The sequence below is a fragment of the Leptidea sinapis genome, chromosome 7 (genome assembly GCF_905404315.1).
Source record: "Leptidea sinapis chromosome 7, ilLepSina1.1, whole genome shotgun sequence".
NCBI classification, from domain to species: domain Eukaryota; kingdom Metazoa; phylum Arthropoda; class Insecta; order Lepidoptera; family Pieridae; genus Leptidea; species Leptidea sinapis.
Genome location: NC_066271.1, coordinates 8,512,071 through 8,528,624, shown reverse-complemented (window position 1 = coordinate 8,528,624; position 16,554 = coordinate 8,512,071). Strand labels below are relative to the sequence as shown.

The window sequence follows — 16,554 nt, the reverse complement described above, 5'->3', positions numbered from 1 at the left end:
CTAAATGCGGTCGTTGTTTGCCGTAAATCGCTCTGACGTGTTCTTTGTTCTATTAATCATATCAGTCTTTGTGCATACTGAATTATTAAGCAGGAATTTAAATCAGATGTCAGTTGACGGTCCAGAATAATAACGAGATTTCCGTCGACAACTGACGACAATGAATATATTAGCGGTTAAAGTATACATTTGGCGGTTTGTATTGAAAAATTATTGAAACATTTTCTTTGTAACAAAACATATTACATAATAATAATATATTAACACACTTTTTACACAAATTATCTTGCCCCAAATTAGACATATATCCTGTGTTATGGGTTGCAAGACAACGATATATTTAATACAATATACTTACTTAAACATGCATGACTCGGAAACAAACATCCATACTCATCATATAAATGCTTGCACCTACCGGGATTCGCACCCGGGACCTCTAGCTTAGTAGGTAGGATCGCTAACCACTCGGCTGTACAGGTCGTCACTTTATGTTAATAATAAATACTTCGATTATGAATTATTTACTGTGCCAAGTTCATTTGCCTTTGCGTTAGAACTCTGGTGGCCTGGAATCATCAAATCCATTTTTCAAGATTTTTTTTTATGGAATAGGAGGACAAACGAGCGTACGCCTTTAAGGAAGGTGAACGCGCTTTTTTTGAAGGTGTGTCGTCCCGGAAATACCGCACAAGGAAGCTCATTCCACAGCTTTGTAGTACATGGGAGAAAAATCCTTGAAAACCGCACTGTAGAGGACCGCCACACATCCAGATGGTGGGGATGATATCCTAACTTGTGGCGTGTCGTGCGAAGGACGTGTAGTGAAAATTTTTATTAGAACTTTTTGGTGGAAGAAAATCTTATGGGTTCGCGTCACCGACATGCTGATGACTGGCGCACGCGATGGATAAGTAATATATTTTTTTAATATACTATATAGTTAGACACTTTATGGATCGGTGAAATCTCGTGAGTTCGCGTCACCGAAATGTTTATAGCAGTATATCTGTAGCTATACAGCTGACGTACTGTGCTGTGCATATCAGCTTATCAGTGAAATTGAATGGTTTTAGTGAAAAGTTCAATGTGTATCTATACATTGTGCATTGTTGAAATAGAGTTGACAGTTTCTAGCGAATTCACTACATTTATTAATAATAATTTAAATTCAGACTTAACATTACATACATAACATTATCAAGAATATATTGAGAAGCAACAGTCAATATGTTAATTTCTTTAAATTTTGCTCTCAATGATTCTTTAGGACCTAGGTTATAATTACCGCGAATAGTCCTTTTCTGCAGCACAAATATTGTATTAACATCGGAAGCGTTGCCCCATAGCAATATACCATAGGACATAATACTATGGAAATAACTTAAGTAAACACGCCGTATCCGAACCATAATGTTTTGACTGCACTCGATATCAAAAAAGCTCCCACGCACGAGTTGCAACAGATTGGTTGTTTAGTTTGAAGAGGCTTTTTATTAGGCCTGCAAAGTTACGCTTCAAATTGCACAACGACCTACCAGTACCGTATGTCGGGTTCTAACTACCCCATAGGCTATATTATTATAATAAGTACTTAGTGTTGCGAATTTGTAGAGTTCATTTGACACTTAGCCATATGCTACGAATAAGCCCAACCCTTTAACAATAATCTTATTATATCTTTAAACGAGCAATGCTTGTATATATTATATTATACTAGCTGACCCAGCAAACGTTGTATTGCCGATATTAAAATCGCGATACAAAAGTAACTGTTGATCGTAGATGGGTGAAAATTTGAAGTTGTATGTATTTTTTAATGCTGACTCATAATCAAACAAATTTAAAAAAAAAATCGTGTGTACCACCCTTAACATTTAGGGGGATGAAAAATAGATGTTGTCCGATTCTCAGACCTACCCAATATGCACTCAAAATTTCATGAGAATCGGTCAAGCCGTTTCGGAGGAGTTCAATCTTTAACACCATGACACGAGAATTTTTTATTATATTAGATATACGACGACCTGTATAGCCGAGTGGTTAGCGATCCTACCTACTAAGCTAGAGGTCCCGGGTTCGAATCCCGGTAGGTGTCAGCATTTATATGATGAATATGGATGTTTGTTTCCGAGTCATGGATGTTTAAATGTATTTATGTATGTTTATGTGTATGTTTATATGAATTTATGTATGTTTAAGTAAGTATATTGTAATAAATATATATACATATATACTATAAAATATATGATTATTGATTGCAACTTAATTTGCGTGATATTTGAGGTAATAAATGCACAACTGCAATATCTTTCAAACCGGAGCACTTTATACTTAATCGATAAAATAATATCTATGAGTAAATTTTATGTCGATTTCTCTCTATATTGCATCAATTATTGGTGGCAAACGATACAAATGAATTTTTAAACAACGAAACTTCAATATCACCGAACTATTGTTCTAAATAGGTTAAGGCGAAGAGTAAGCAGAAAACACGCAAACATGGTGTTTTTAGACAAGTTTTGTGGTGAAAGTATAGCATGTCGAGCTATGAACACTACTTAATCCTGTTACACATATCCTTAAGTCTTATTTGTAGGTTGCTAATGCTTGCTGTTGGTTAAAGTTAACACTGCCGAGCCTTATTGAACTACCGCATTTCGTTGAAGTTAAACAAGTTTTTTGACATGGCGTGACGCATTTTTTTGGTAATTCTCTCAGAAAAGTTATTCTTATAGCTTGTACTTATTTGTGTAGGTTCATTTATTCAGATTAGTAGTGAATAACGAGGATTGTAAGCATATAAACTGTTTTCCACGCAAGAATTTTGAAAATATTGGCTTTGTTACATAGATGGCGGGCCGGCAGCCGTGAACTCATATCGCTCAAGGTCACTGGCATTTAGTGTCGCCTTAAGTGCTGAGCTTGGTATGCGTATAGGATTATTAAAATTGTTGTGAACACGTCGACAAAAATAGCGGCGATCAGTTAACCTCTCTTTTCAGCAACAAAGTCACATACGTATGGCGAGTGTAAGACGTAGCTTGGCACGCACACTAAAGTAATAAACCCGGGCTTTTGTCAAGCGTTGCCTATGCCTAACAGCAATACGCTCTATCTAAACGTAGAAATTATCTGAGTAACAAACAAAAAGTTAATGTACGAAATGAGAATAAATATATGTAAATGTAATTGATGAAATTAAAAATGAAAGAGCGATGTTTCTAGGCGCAAGGCTAAAACGAAGAAAAGAACAATTGTTAATTATTAGATATAATTAGCATTTGATGAGGTCACAGTATAATGAAGGTCTGTCACTACTTACGACACTTGAGATACAATTACGCTGATACATAATAAAGTTAAGTTGCCGAGTTACGATCATTAAAAGCTAGCTCTTGAGTAGGATTAATGAGTTGGTGTTCATCATTTCCATATTTTCATCATTACATACTTTTTGCAGCACAATCTTACTACCAGTGGGAGGCACAGGAAGCCGTCTAGTTTATGGGTACCACAACGGCGCCCATTTCTGCCGTGGAGCAGTAATGTGCGAGCATTAAGATTAATTAAGAAAAGATTTTGAGATGCGCGCGCATCACTGCAACAGGTAGAAGTTGGTTCCTAAAATTTTCTGACGTTTGCGTCATTCGTTATTATTCATTTTTTGGTTTCTTTGCCCATTATTAGGACAGGCAAAGGGTTCAAGCCCAAACAGCCGTATTCATTATTTAATAATTAATCATCAAAGCCATCTATGCAAGATTTTTACAAAATTGTTCTTTTTAAAAACGTAGAATAGCACGAGGAATAAATCATTTTAATGATTCTTGCTTCGTTAGGCCAAAGATGTATAACTTATTACACACACACATTTAGATTCTCCTTAGATGATCCAAAGTTGAATGTCTTGTCATCTGGTCAGCGGTTACCGTACATTCCTCTGTACTCTATAGTCACACACAACATATTTTCTCTCAGCATTACGAAGTCGCTACCTAATACCCTTGTTGGAACAATGCTCAGTTCAATGCTTGCAACAAATAATGTACTGCTCTAATAATTCAATTGTGATGCAAATGTTTGGGTTTAGAAGTGTATTGTGTCATCTTTCATTGCATTGTATAAAACCATATCTACATACAACTATGTAAATAACGTTGTTGTTTCATTTTGCAAGTAGACAAGTCTGTGGGACTATCAATTCCTACTGAACTGAAGTTAGTCGCAGTACGGATATTTCAATTTAACGTTTTCTCATTTATAATTCTGAACGAATATAAGTGGATATTATAATTTCGGAAATTCATACTAGGCTTAAAATTTTAATATAAAAAATGACGAATGTATAAGGATTTTTACTTATTAAATTAAAAAGTAATAAAAGTAATCCGTACCATCTTCAAATCGACATTCTGCGTTTGGGCATGATCCAAGGGCTCATGTGGAGAGGAGCCTTGGTTGCCCATCTTGAAATAATCCTGTATCACCTCCGAGATATTCCCGAACTAATTCATCCGTATCACAGCGTTCACTTTGCACAAGAATACAATTAATTAAATCTTAACTACGACAATAACACTACTATCATAACACGTACGCACTGTTGACTTGTTGCCTAATTAATGTGTCCTCATTTGACAGATGTATCCTTCTCGTATCACAAATCACAGTAATAAGATAATTTCGACGAAATGGAGACTTGATAAACATGGCAGAGCGTAGATTTCACGGAATGTCGCGATCGACCTTGGGTGCGCTCGCGAGTTGTGGATTTAAATTTATTTTCCTCTTCGCGATTGACTAAACACTTCAGAGTAATTATTACGGTTGCTGTCACTGGCTATTCATTATTATTATTATGAATGGTTCACTTTAAGAACAATATAAGCGAGATCATCTAAGACGGTAACAAACACGAGATCGTGTGAATACGTTAACAATGAATTTTAAAAACAGGGGTCAACTTTTCCCACAAACGATGAATAAACGCACATAGGCGCAATGAACCCGGTACCGGGTCCGCGGGGCGCGGGGCGAGGGTAGGTTGTTGGGAACGAGTACCGATGACAGCTGAACGTTATTTTTTCCCACAGCATTGCTCTTTGTACCGTGTAGAGTAACGATGACTGAAATATGTCACTTGTGGGGCGCCGGTGAGTTGATTCACTCAAAATACGAAGGTCGCAAACACGGAACTGTAATATATTTTGACTAGATGGTAGAATGTGTAGTTCTGTGGGAGAGGAGCGCGCGCGCCGCGCCTCAAGCGGACAACTTTACCGTCGCGGACTTACTGGCGAGTGTCATGGTGGCAACTGGCACGCGGGGCCTGGGGAGCGAGGCATGCGGCAGTCCCTGTCCCCCGCCCCGCGTCGCCGCACCCCTCGGACACCGGTCCTTCGCATTGCCAGGATTGACGACCGGTGAGATCATCTAACAGACTGATAGCCGTTCTTGAATCCATTCAAAATGTCATAAGTTTATAACACACGGTTATTTTATAATTTTTTAATGGAAAGCCCTACAATTATACGATTATTATCGTAATCCAAATAAGAGAAATAAATAAAACAACTGAAATAAATAGTAGTTAAACTAATAAACACGCTTCTTATAGAAAACTGAACTCAAAAATAGAAAATATTTCTTACTTTTTAATTTGGTTTATTTATAAAAGCGTGTTTCGTTAGTTTTTTAAACTATTATTTACATTGTTGAATTAGCTAACTCTTTGGCATTCGAATATTTCCTAATATTAGATAAATCGGTTAAAGATAGATGAAAATTATATAAATTAACAAACATCTTTTTTTGCAAATTGAAAAATTTTATGGTTTTTAAAAATTAATGTATTGTCATTGGTCCTCGATAAATCTACGAAGTTTGAACGAATACTGGCCGTTTAAAGTGGTTCAAAATCACACCCAAATGAGTCGGTAACAAACAAACATACATAATAAATAAATAAAAAAGCGTGGGGTGTAGAATTATTAAAATATTAAATCTTCTACACCCCACGCTTTTTTACAAAAATTTTTTTTTACACTATTTTCAATTTAAATTAATTATAATTTATTTTCCATTTTTTAGTTAAACTTTAAATAGAGCATGTTTTTTAGATTTTTTAAAACTATTATTTTTTTTAGTTAATTTTTCTTTAAAAGTGTATTTTTAAAACTATTAAGTACTTTAACATCAATTCCTGCCTTATCGACTATAGATAAAAATTATATTAATTGACAAACATCTTATTTTGCAAATTGAAAATTTTTATAATTTTATCAAATTAATGTATTGCCATTGGTCCTCGATAAATCTACAAAGTTTGAACGAAATCTGGCCATTTAAAGTGGGTCAAAATCACACCCAAATGAGTCAGTTACAAACAAACATACATACAGGTGAAGCTTAAATAAAAATATAAAATAAAAAGCGTGTAATAAAAAACAAAAAAGTCCAAAGAAAATAGGCGTTAATTAACTTGGCCAAAATTAAAAATCAGACAGTTGTAGATCATACGACTCTACAACAAAACATGCTTTGAAATCTTATTAAACCTTTAGTTTTGATAAAACCTATAATTTTATTTGGGTCACAAATGTTATAACTGAACTAACGTTATGGATGAGTGAGCTGTTTCGTATATTTTAATATTTTTCTTAAGATTATACCAAACATAAGAGTTATGTGAACAATTTTTATGTTTTTCCACGTCGGTGTTACCCTAAAAGTGTTTTTTTTTTATGAAAATAAGGGACGAGACGAGCAGGACGTTCAGCTGATGGTACAATTACCAATACGTATCAATATACGCCCTGCCCATTACAATGCAGTGCCGCTCAGAATTCTTGAAAAACACAAAAATTCTGAGCGGCACTACAATTGCGCTCGTCACCTTGAGACGTAAGATATTAAGTCTCATTTACCCAGGAATATCACAAGCTACGGCGCCCTTCAGACCGAAACACAGTAATGTTTACACATTACTGCTTCACGGCAGAAATAGGCGCCGTTTGTGTAAAATAATTAGTAAATGTATGAGCAAAACAATGTTAATTACCAAAAGGCAAATAAGATTAGCATCTTGTTCCCGAGTCTGGGAATAGACGGTTCCAGCAAAGCACATGTGAAATATATATCAAAGAGAAAAAAAAAAATGCAACAGCTGCTGTCTCGAGACGAGCTCGTGCTACGAGGCGGGTCGTCGACGGACGCAGGTGGTGCGAGAACGCCGAGTTCCCGTCCACATGACATCAATGAACGAACACAAACGCTGCCGTTTCATTAAATTATTTTTAGAAAGGAGATCGCGTGTAATACGTTACTCATTGATTTTTAACTTTATATTGAGTCATCCTCACACTGACTCACCGGAGCCTACGTAACTTGGAATTCCTTGTCGTAACGAGATTTTAACTGCACACATTTTTTTTTTAATGAAAATAAGGGACAAGACGAGCAGGACGTTCAGCTGACGGTAATTGATACGGCCTGTCCATTACAATGCAGTGCCGCACTGTTGATAAACCCAAAGATTCTAAACGGAACTACAATTGCGCTCGTCACCTTGTGACATAAGATTTTGTAAGTCTCATTTGCTCAGTAATTTCTCTAGTTACGGCGCCCTTCAGACTGAAACACAATAATGCTTATACAATAATGCTTCACGGCAGAAATAGGCGCCGCTGTGGTACCCATAATGTAGCCGGCATCCTGCGCAAAAGAGCCTCCAACTGATGTAAAAACTCCTACCAATATTAACGAAGTACAGGAGATTATGAGTCGCAAACCAGAAGATATTTTTATTAATAGCAAGGTTATGAATAACAGCAGACTGTTTTGAGAGAGTTTCACTTTTAGCTTAGTAACGTTTAACACTTGTTAAACTTTGTATCTAAATAAGCAGTAAGTATAGTACGTATGTTGGCAAAAACTTGCTAGCCTCTTTATGGTTCATAGATAAGATTATTAATTATAATAGAGATATTATTGATAGTATATTTTGTAATATTACACTGCGGTGTTTAATATAATCAAGATAATTAAGTGTAAGTTTCTTTTTATTTTTTGATTAATTCACTGTTTTTTTTAATAGTTTTAGGTAACAACCAATAGTGAGCTATTATTTTATATTGTCAATATGGCGACGTCAACAAATGCCCCAACGGAAAACCAGCGCTGGTTTTGTGACGTATAGATAATAATATTCCTCAATATTGTTAACGTTTAATTTTTAAGTCTTTTGTATTTAAATATACTGTCACAAATAAACATTTTTTATTCTTTCATTTTTCTAATATTATGTACTTCGATAAAAAAAAGGCAGTCAAATGCAAGTCGGAATTGTAGGGTACCAGTGGGAGGCTCCTTTGCACAGGATGCCGGCTAGATCATGGCTAGCACAGCGACGCCTATTTCTGGCGTGAAGCAGTAATATGTAAACATTACTGTGTTTCGGTCTGAAGGGCGCCGTAGCTAGTGAAATTACTGGGCAAATGAGACTTAACATCTTAGGTATGTCTCAAGATGACGAGGGCAATTGTAGTGCCGTTCAGAATTTTGAGGTTTTTCAAGAATCCTGAGCGGCACTGCATAGTACTGGGCAAGGCGTATAAATTACCATCAGCTGAACGTCCTGCTCGACTCATCCCTAGCTGTCATAGACAAAAGGGTAAAACGAAGGGTTCATTTACTTTGTACTTTTTAAATAATTAAATTATTGAAAAGACATATTTCAATACCTTATTGGGGTTGATGTTAAAATCTCGAGGAACTTCTTGCTTCGCACACCCACTTTGTGGAATCAATTATCGGCAGCAATTTTCCCTATCCAATACGAAATAGGCACCTTTAAGCGTCGGAATTTTCCTGCGAGATCAAATCATAAATGAGGAGATCTGTAGAAGAAACAAAATTTCGACATAGTCCGAATGATTGCCAAACTGAAGTGGCAGTGGGCAGGGAACCTAACTCGAAGGACGGATATCCGTTGAGGCAGTATGTTAAGTATTATGTAAACTTCACTGCGTGAACTACACAGCGACTTACCATGAGTGTGAAACTAGATGGCGCTGTATTATTAAGACGGTATTTTCTAAACACGCTTTAAATATTTTTAGCCGTTACATAGGTTAGTTGTATTTTTTGGAATAAATGTCTTCGCTTAGTGAACAGTTGTTAATATATGTGAGTACATTAGTTGGGAAGTGTCCTCAAAAGACGACCAAGTACTGGAAGACGCAGTGTTGGTAAGCTCCCAACAAGATGGATCGATGATCTGGTCAAGATCGCCGGAATACGTTGGATGAGGATAGCGCAGAACCGATCATCGTGGAGTTCTTTGGGAGAGGCCTTTGTTCGGTAGTGGACGTCTTTCAGCTGTTAAGATGGCATACTCCCAATTTAAAGGCCGGTTCCCAATTTAAATCCCATGACGTGAACCTCTTGCCCGTATACCTCGGCTTATATAGAAATTAAATGTTGACAGCATCATGACTGATGACATGATGTTTGCTTGTAACTAATTCTAGTAGGCTTTATAAGAGACATAATAGCTTTAAGGGTAAATGTATACACTTTTATAATAAAGTACCCAGCCACCGTTCAGGCATTATCTATAAATAAATTTAAATGTTTTATTAAAAAATGGCACTGTCGTAAATCCTACTACTCCACAGCTGTATATCTAAGTGATCGGACAGCCTGGGACTACATTAAGATTGTTTTATAGCGACAGAAATGACTGTACAATATTGTATATTTTAATTAAAGAGCGCAAAAAAAAGATTGCTGGGAGAGTTTCTTGCGCCGAATCTCAGAGCGCAATCTGTTTCCGAAGCGGTAGTACTATCCAGTATATTAGAAAGACATCAAAAAGAATTCTAAAGGAATCAATTTTGAGAAAATAAATGCTTTTTAAAAACCTTTCCCTTTGGATACATAACCCTAAAAACTGTCGTTAAAATGTGTTCCACACAAGTTTATTAGATTAAATGTATTATATATTTACAGTAAAACAATAGTGAGTAAGCAGCGTAGAAAACAAATGAATAGTCAAGTTAATTACTAACAATTATTGGTTCTGTAATTAGATATGCTTAATATCGACTTGTCGCGTTAACTACTAACTTTATAACGACACACTCAATTTGTTCGCCGTTTGTTTAAATTAATCACAATAGTTAAGCGTTGTTTATTTCCTTGTGATTGTTTTAGGCTATCCATCGACATACGCATTGGAAGTATGGAGTATTTAAAATTGAAAATTTATTGAAGTAGGCGTTACTTTGCGGAAATCCATAATTATCCAAGTGTTTTGAGTTTCCTTTAGTTTTAATTCTGCCAATATTTGTCCTTAAGCAATTCGACACTTATAATTTAACTATCAGGCGATTAATTGTAATTTTTTACTTAGTTGATTACTTGTATATTAGTGATACCACATATTGGGAATGGAGCGACCGCCCTGAGGCTATCTATACTTATAATAAAACTGTAGAGATCGAATTTCAATTCAAGAAAATTTTCAAAGAAAAAAATGCTCAAAACGGAGTCAGGGGGATCTGAGAAGAGAAATAGGACAAGTCTCTATTTTTTTTTTGTTTCAAGTTTGGTCAAGCCCTTTCGAATGGTGCCAACCGCGATGAAATCTGTCGAGCCGTTCAAAGATGTGCTTATATACAATCGCACACACACACACCACATACACACACATACAGACGCATGGACACCATATATAGCGGGAATTGTCAGGGAAGCTTAATAAGACCTTACAGCGACGAAAGTTTTTTTAGAATGTCTGTCTGTATCCGGGCTAAACGAAAAAACTGATTAATAGATTTATTTTGCATGAATAAATAATAAGAGATCGGGATGATATTATATAGGCTACTTTTATCACGGTAGATGCGGGATAGTACTTTTGCTCCTTTATAGCATGTACGCGGACGACGCCGCGGGCAGAAGCTAAACCTTATAAATTTTGATTTCCTTGATTGTCAAAATATACGTAAGAAGTTTGAATTTTTCACAGCTTCCATTTCAACTCAATACTCTTACAGTTAAAAAGTTGTTAAATGAACCAGTGGGAGGCTACATTGCTAAAGATGCCGGCTTGCAGTAGATTATAGGTACCACAACGGCGCCTATTTCAGCCGTGAAGAAGTAATGTTTAAGTATTATTGTGTTTCGGTCAGAAGGTCGCACTAGCTAGTGAAATTACAGGGCAAATGAAACTTAACATCTTAAGTCTCAAGGTGACGAGCGCAATTGTAGTAGCGCGGGGCAAATGTAATGGGCAGGGCGTATCAATTACCATTAGCTGAACGTCCTGCTCGTCTCGTCCCTTATTTTCATAAAAAAATACCAACTTAAACCTCAAAATAGTTATTGAGTACAATAGGTCCATCCAACTACATTGTATCAACATTTGAATTAATAAAAAAAATACTTATAATCACGCCTTTCAATGCAAATAAAAGCAAGGTACGCTATGAGAGGATCGACCAGTCACACCACGCAGCAACCTTTCACGTACATGAGACAAGCCATTTGAGAATTTTAGAATTATCGAATCGAATTGAGTTTTTAAATAGATGAAACTATCTTCATGCCTGTCCTATTCAATCCTGAGACTCTTTCGAATCGGACATCTATTTTTCATCCCCCTAAATGTTAAGGGTGGTCCACACGATTTTTTTTTTTCTTTTTTTTTATGGAATAGGAGGACAAACGAGCCGCCGCCAACAATCTCTTGCAACACCGGAGGAATCACAGGAGCGTTGCCGGCCTTTAAGGAAGGTGTACGCGCTTTTTTTGAAGGTACCCATGTCGTATCGTCCCTGAAACACCGCACAAGGAAGCTCATTCCACAGCTTTGTAGTACGTGTAAGAAAGCTCCTTGAAAACCGCACTGTGGAGGACCGCCACACATCCAGATGGTGAGGATGATATCCTAACTTGTGGCGTGTCGTGTGAAGGTGGAATTCGGCGGCAGGAATCAGGTTAAACAGCTCTTCGGAACACTCCCCGTGATAAATGCGGTAGAAGACACACAATGAAGTGACGTCTCTACGCAACGCCAAGTGATTCAGCCGTTCACAGAGCACTGGGTCCCCGACAATTCGAGCTGCTCTGCGTTGCACGCGGTCAAATGGATCGAGCTGATACTGGGGTGCGCCAGACCAGAGATGATAGCAATACTCCATGTGTGGCCGGACCTGCGCTTTGTAGAGCGCTAGTATGTGGGCCGGCTTGAAGTATTGCCGTGCTCTATTAATGAAGCCCAGTCTCTTTCAAGCCAATTTGGCTTTGCCTTCCAGATGACCACGAAATTGGCAATCGCTCGAGATTTCGAGACACAGTATTCCGATACTAGGCGCGGCGGAGGTCCACTTGCACAAGCTCTCGGGAAGCCCAAATGATGGAAGTTTGGAGAGGAGCGCCTTGTGCCATACATGATCAAAGGCCTTCGCTATAACCAGGCTAACTGCCAGGCCTTCCCCCTTGCTTTCAATAGCCGCTGCCCATCTATGTGTTAGGTATACCAGAAGATCACCTGCCGACCGACCATGGCGAAACCCGTATTGTCGGTCGTTGATCAACTGGTGACCCTCTAGATATACCAAGAGCTGACGGCTAATTATGCTCTCCATGATTTTGGAGAGCAGGGAGGTAATAGCAATAGGCCTGTAGTTTGCCGGATCCGAACTGTCTCCTTTTTTTTGGATCGGATGGACAAGGGCTGACTTCCATGAGTCAGGGACTACGCCTTTAGAATAAGAGTGCCGGAATAAACGCGTTAGCACCGGCGTCAACTCAGGGGCACACGTTCTAAGCACGATTGGAGAAATGCCATCCGGCCCGCTCGACTTTCTGACGTCCAACGAAAACAGAGCTCGCCTAACAGTTTTCTGTCTGAACTGTACTTCAGGCATAGAGCTCTGACACCACGGGATGGTCGGCGGTGTTTTTCCGTTGTCGTCAAGAGTCGAGTTGGAGGCGAAAAGAGTGCACAAGAGATCGGCTTTCTCTATTGCCGTATGGGCCAGGGTGTCATTCCTCATGTGCAACGGCGGCATGGACGGCTGGCTGAAGTAACCAAGAGCAGCTTTCGACAACGACCAGAACTTGCGTGTTCCGGTCGGGTAACTGGAAAGCTGCTCGCCGATTTTGACGACGTGTTTTGACTTTGCACGGGCGATTTGCCGCTTAAAAAATCTGGATTCACGGTTGTATTTCCTCTTAAGAACTGTGCAGTTCGGATCCTTTGTGCCCAGCGCCGCAACCCAAGTTCGATACGCCTGTTTTTTGCAGTCAGATGCTGCTTTAACAGACGCATCGAACCAGGGCTGTGATCTGCCACCGATGGGTACTACAGAGTTTGGTATAAAAATATCCATACCCTGTAGTATCACATCGGCTACTGCAACGGCGCAGGTACTAGGATCATCCGAAGGGAAACAAACCCTGCCCCAAGGGTAGGATGCAAAAAAGGAACGCATCCTATCCCAATCTGCTGACTTGTAGTGCCAAACGCGGCGGGTCGCTGGTGGTCTGCGACGTTGGCGTCGGATAGGCACTACACTCCTGACCAGGCAATGGTCGGACGTTCCGAGAGGGGCGTCGACAAAGACCTGGTAACCATCGGGATGTGTAGTCAGCAGAAGATCCAAAGATCCAAGGACGTCATGTGGCTATCCACATCCGGGAGCCGCGTTGGCGACTCAACCAATTGGGACAGATCATACGCCAATGCAAAATTATGCACAGATCGCCCTGCGTAGTCTGTGGTACGTGATCCAAGCCATTCGGCATTGTGCCCGTTGAAATCACCCAAGACTACGATTTCAGCGGAGGGGATCTGTGCAAGTACGTCGTCAATTGCCGCTTGAACGCAGCCCATGAGATGATCGGTTTCTGCGTTACCACTATGGGACCTGTAGACACACGCATAGATGCGGACGCGGTCCTCTAAATCTACGCGGAGCCAGAGAGTGGACAGGTCCCTACCCTCAAAATTGCCGAGACGGCGACAGCAGATATCCTCCCTAACGTACACACATACCCCGGCATGAGACAAAAAATTGTGCTCAATTTTGTACCCGGGGTACGTTAAATATGACGTATCGCTAGGTCGAGATATCTGCGTCTCAGTAAGGAAACACAAGACCGACTGCGCCGTCTCAAGGTGGTGGTGGACGGCGTTTAAATTGGAGTGAATTCCCCTGATATTGCAAAAGTCCACGTTGAGTGTGGAGCGGGGTGCCGTGGGGAATGGCCACCGGTCCTCGACACTAACCTATGCGAAACATAGCGGCACTAGGCCGCTACTTCACGCCGGTATTCTGTTCGAGTGTGGTAATTAACCCGGACGAGTCTGGCCCGATTGTGCTGACGTCAAAAGACGGCAGCGTGACTCTCCCACTTCTAAAAAGCCCTTAGTCGCCTCTTACGACACCCATGGGCCTGGGACTCCCCTATTCTTTTTACGCCCCAGGAAAAGGCAGCTAGTTATATCTATATAAATAAAACGACAGAGGTTTTCATTTCTCATGGAAGAATTATTGGATAGATTTCAATTAAGGCTTCTATGTTTTATTCCTTAAACACTTGCGGCCCTACAAATAAAATTGGCATAAAGTTATAACTAAGCATAAACAAAGAATATGTAAAATGTTTACAATTAGACATTTTGCTGACGAATGGTTTATTCGGATTTATAACGTTTCCCGCGTTTTTATTTGCACGGCAGCTTGTCATTCGGAAAACTTCAGAATTATCATTGTATTGACAGTGTTGCCAACGATAATGTAAACATTTTGCATATTCTTTGTTTATCATCAGTTATAACTTTATACCAAGTTTATTTGTAAGGCCGTTAGTCTTTATCAAGGGAAAAAAAATATTGCGATATCTTCATTTAATGTAAAGTTAATAAAGTTTTAAGAAACAAGGAGTTTTTTGACGAATTCGCTAGTTAAATAAGAAGTTTACTTGTACGATATTACTTTGTGACCATATTTTTTATGAAAAAAAAAAGAAGACCGCTGAGTTTCTTGCGCCCGTTCTTCTCAGGTCTGAGGCATAAATTTTGGAGTGGGTGGTAGTTTTTGACTTTCCATAATCAATTATTGCTGTACATTAATGTAATTTTATTTAATTTTACTTTTTAATAGATTTAAGAAAACATGTTTAATAAGTAGTATATACGTTTAAATGCATGGTCATTGAATAAAGGCTTTTATTATTATTAATCACTTATTATCTATATATCTTATTAATATATATAAATTATGTGACACGTTGTTTGTCTGCGATGGACTCCTAAACTAATGAACGGATTTTAATGGGGATTACTTCATGGAGTGCAGTTTGGTCCAACTTGAGAGATAGGATAGTTTTAATTTCGATTTGGGACCCATAATTATTTTTTATTTCCAATATTTGTTTTATATGGATATATTTTCTATGAGAGAATTTAGTGACGCACGGTTTGACAGTTCCGCTGTGAAACAATTTCATTATAACAACAGGGAAATTTATTTACGAAATAATTATTGATTTTTTGAAATATTATTGGCAAATTCCTATAAAACAGTATTTTTTTATTATCTATAGAACAACGTCTGTCGGGTCAGCTAGTTATCTATATATTATTATATCCTATTTTATATTTTTCTTATGCCTGATTCGGTACGTGAACGGTCATGGTACAGGTACGGTGCGCAGCAGAGGACATAAACCTTTGGTGTCGTGAACGCACAACGGTAACGCTACGCCAAAACAAAAGACCCGCGAGGACAGTGACATCGTTACGCATTTAGCAACCGTGAAATAATAGATACCTCTCTCATTGTCCTCTCCGATTGCATTCCTATTTTAAACTTTACTACCGTTACTCAATCATTTCCTCCAGTCTAATGGTGGTAGAGACCAATCTTGTAACGTGCATTTTATTAGATCGTTATCAAAATATAAAGTTAAAGTAAGAAAACTTAAAATTTTCAAAAATTCGGGAAGTTATTTGTTTAACCCCGTTTTCCGAAAATCGAGTTTTCATCAGATCTCGACGTTTTAAGTTCCGAGGAAGCTTCCCTGACTATTCGCGCGATGTTGTCCGTACGTCTGTATGTGTGTGTGTGCATGTATGAAAACCTCTGATAACTTTTGTACGGCTCGACCTATTTCATCGCGGTTGGTGCCATTCGAAAGGGTTTGATCAATCTTAGATTTTGATTTCAATTCAGACCGGTAGATTTTAAAAATCTAAAATAAACTCCGAATTTTTTTTCATAAATGTTTTTTGGAATAACTATTAAACTGCTATACCGCTCGATTCCAAAAAATAATCAGCTTTTAACATCAAAAAACAGTTAATTCGTTTGTGAGTTATCGTTGACGAAGGAAACCGAAGAAAGTGTTTTTTCTGAATAACTTCGAAATTCCAAGTTCGATCAATTGAAACTCAAAGGTGCTTCATGAGGCTGAAGAAAACAAAAAAACTGCGTCGAATGCCGCCAAGAAAATCATTCATTCAAAAGTTATTGC

At 38.4% G+C, this 16,554-nt stretch overlaps 1 protein-coding gene across 5 annotated transcripts in view; it reads right to left on the bottom strand.

Annotated features, from left to right (window-relative positions):
• Positions 1 to 16,554, bottom strand: part of LOC126965365 (protein numb) — a 65,238-nt gene that overhangs the window by 31,495 nt on the left and 17,189 nt on the right. The window contains exon 1 of one of the 5 annotated variants that reach the window (XM_050808911.1): positions 4,401 to 5,350. The exons of 3 other annotated variants lie outside the window; for them this stretch is intronic. In XM_050808911.1, coding sequence (XP_050664868.1) covers positions 4,401 to 4,472 — 72 coding nt within the window. In that variant the 5' untranslated portion in view covers positions 4,473 to 5,350. Of the gene's footprint in view, positions 1 to 4,400; positions 5,351 to 16,554 lie in introns of those variants that run through there. One more of the 5 variants, XM_050808910.1, reaches the window with a different exon arrangement.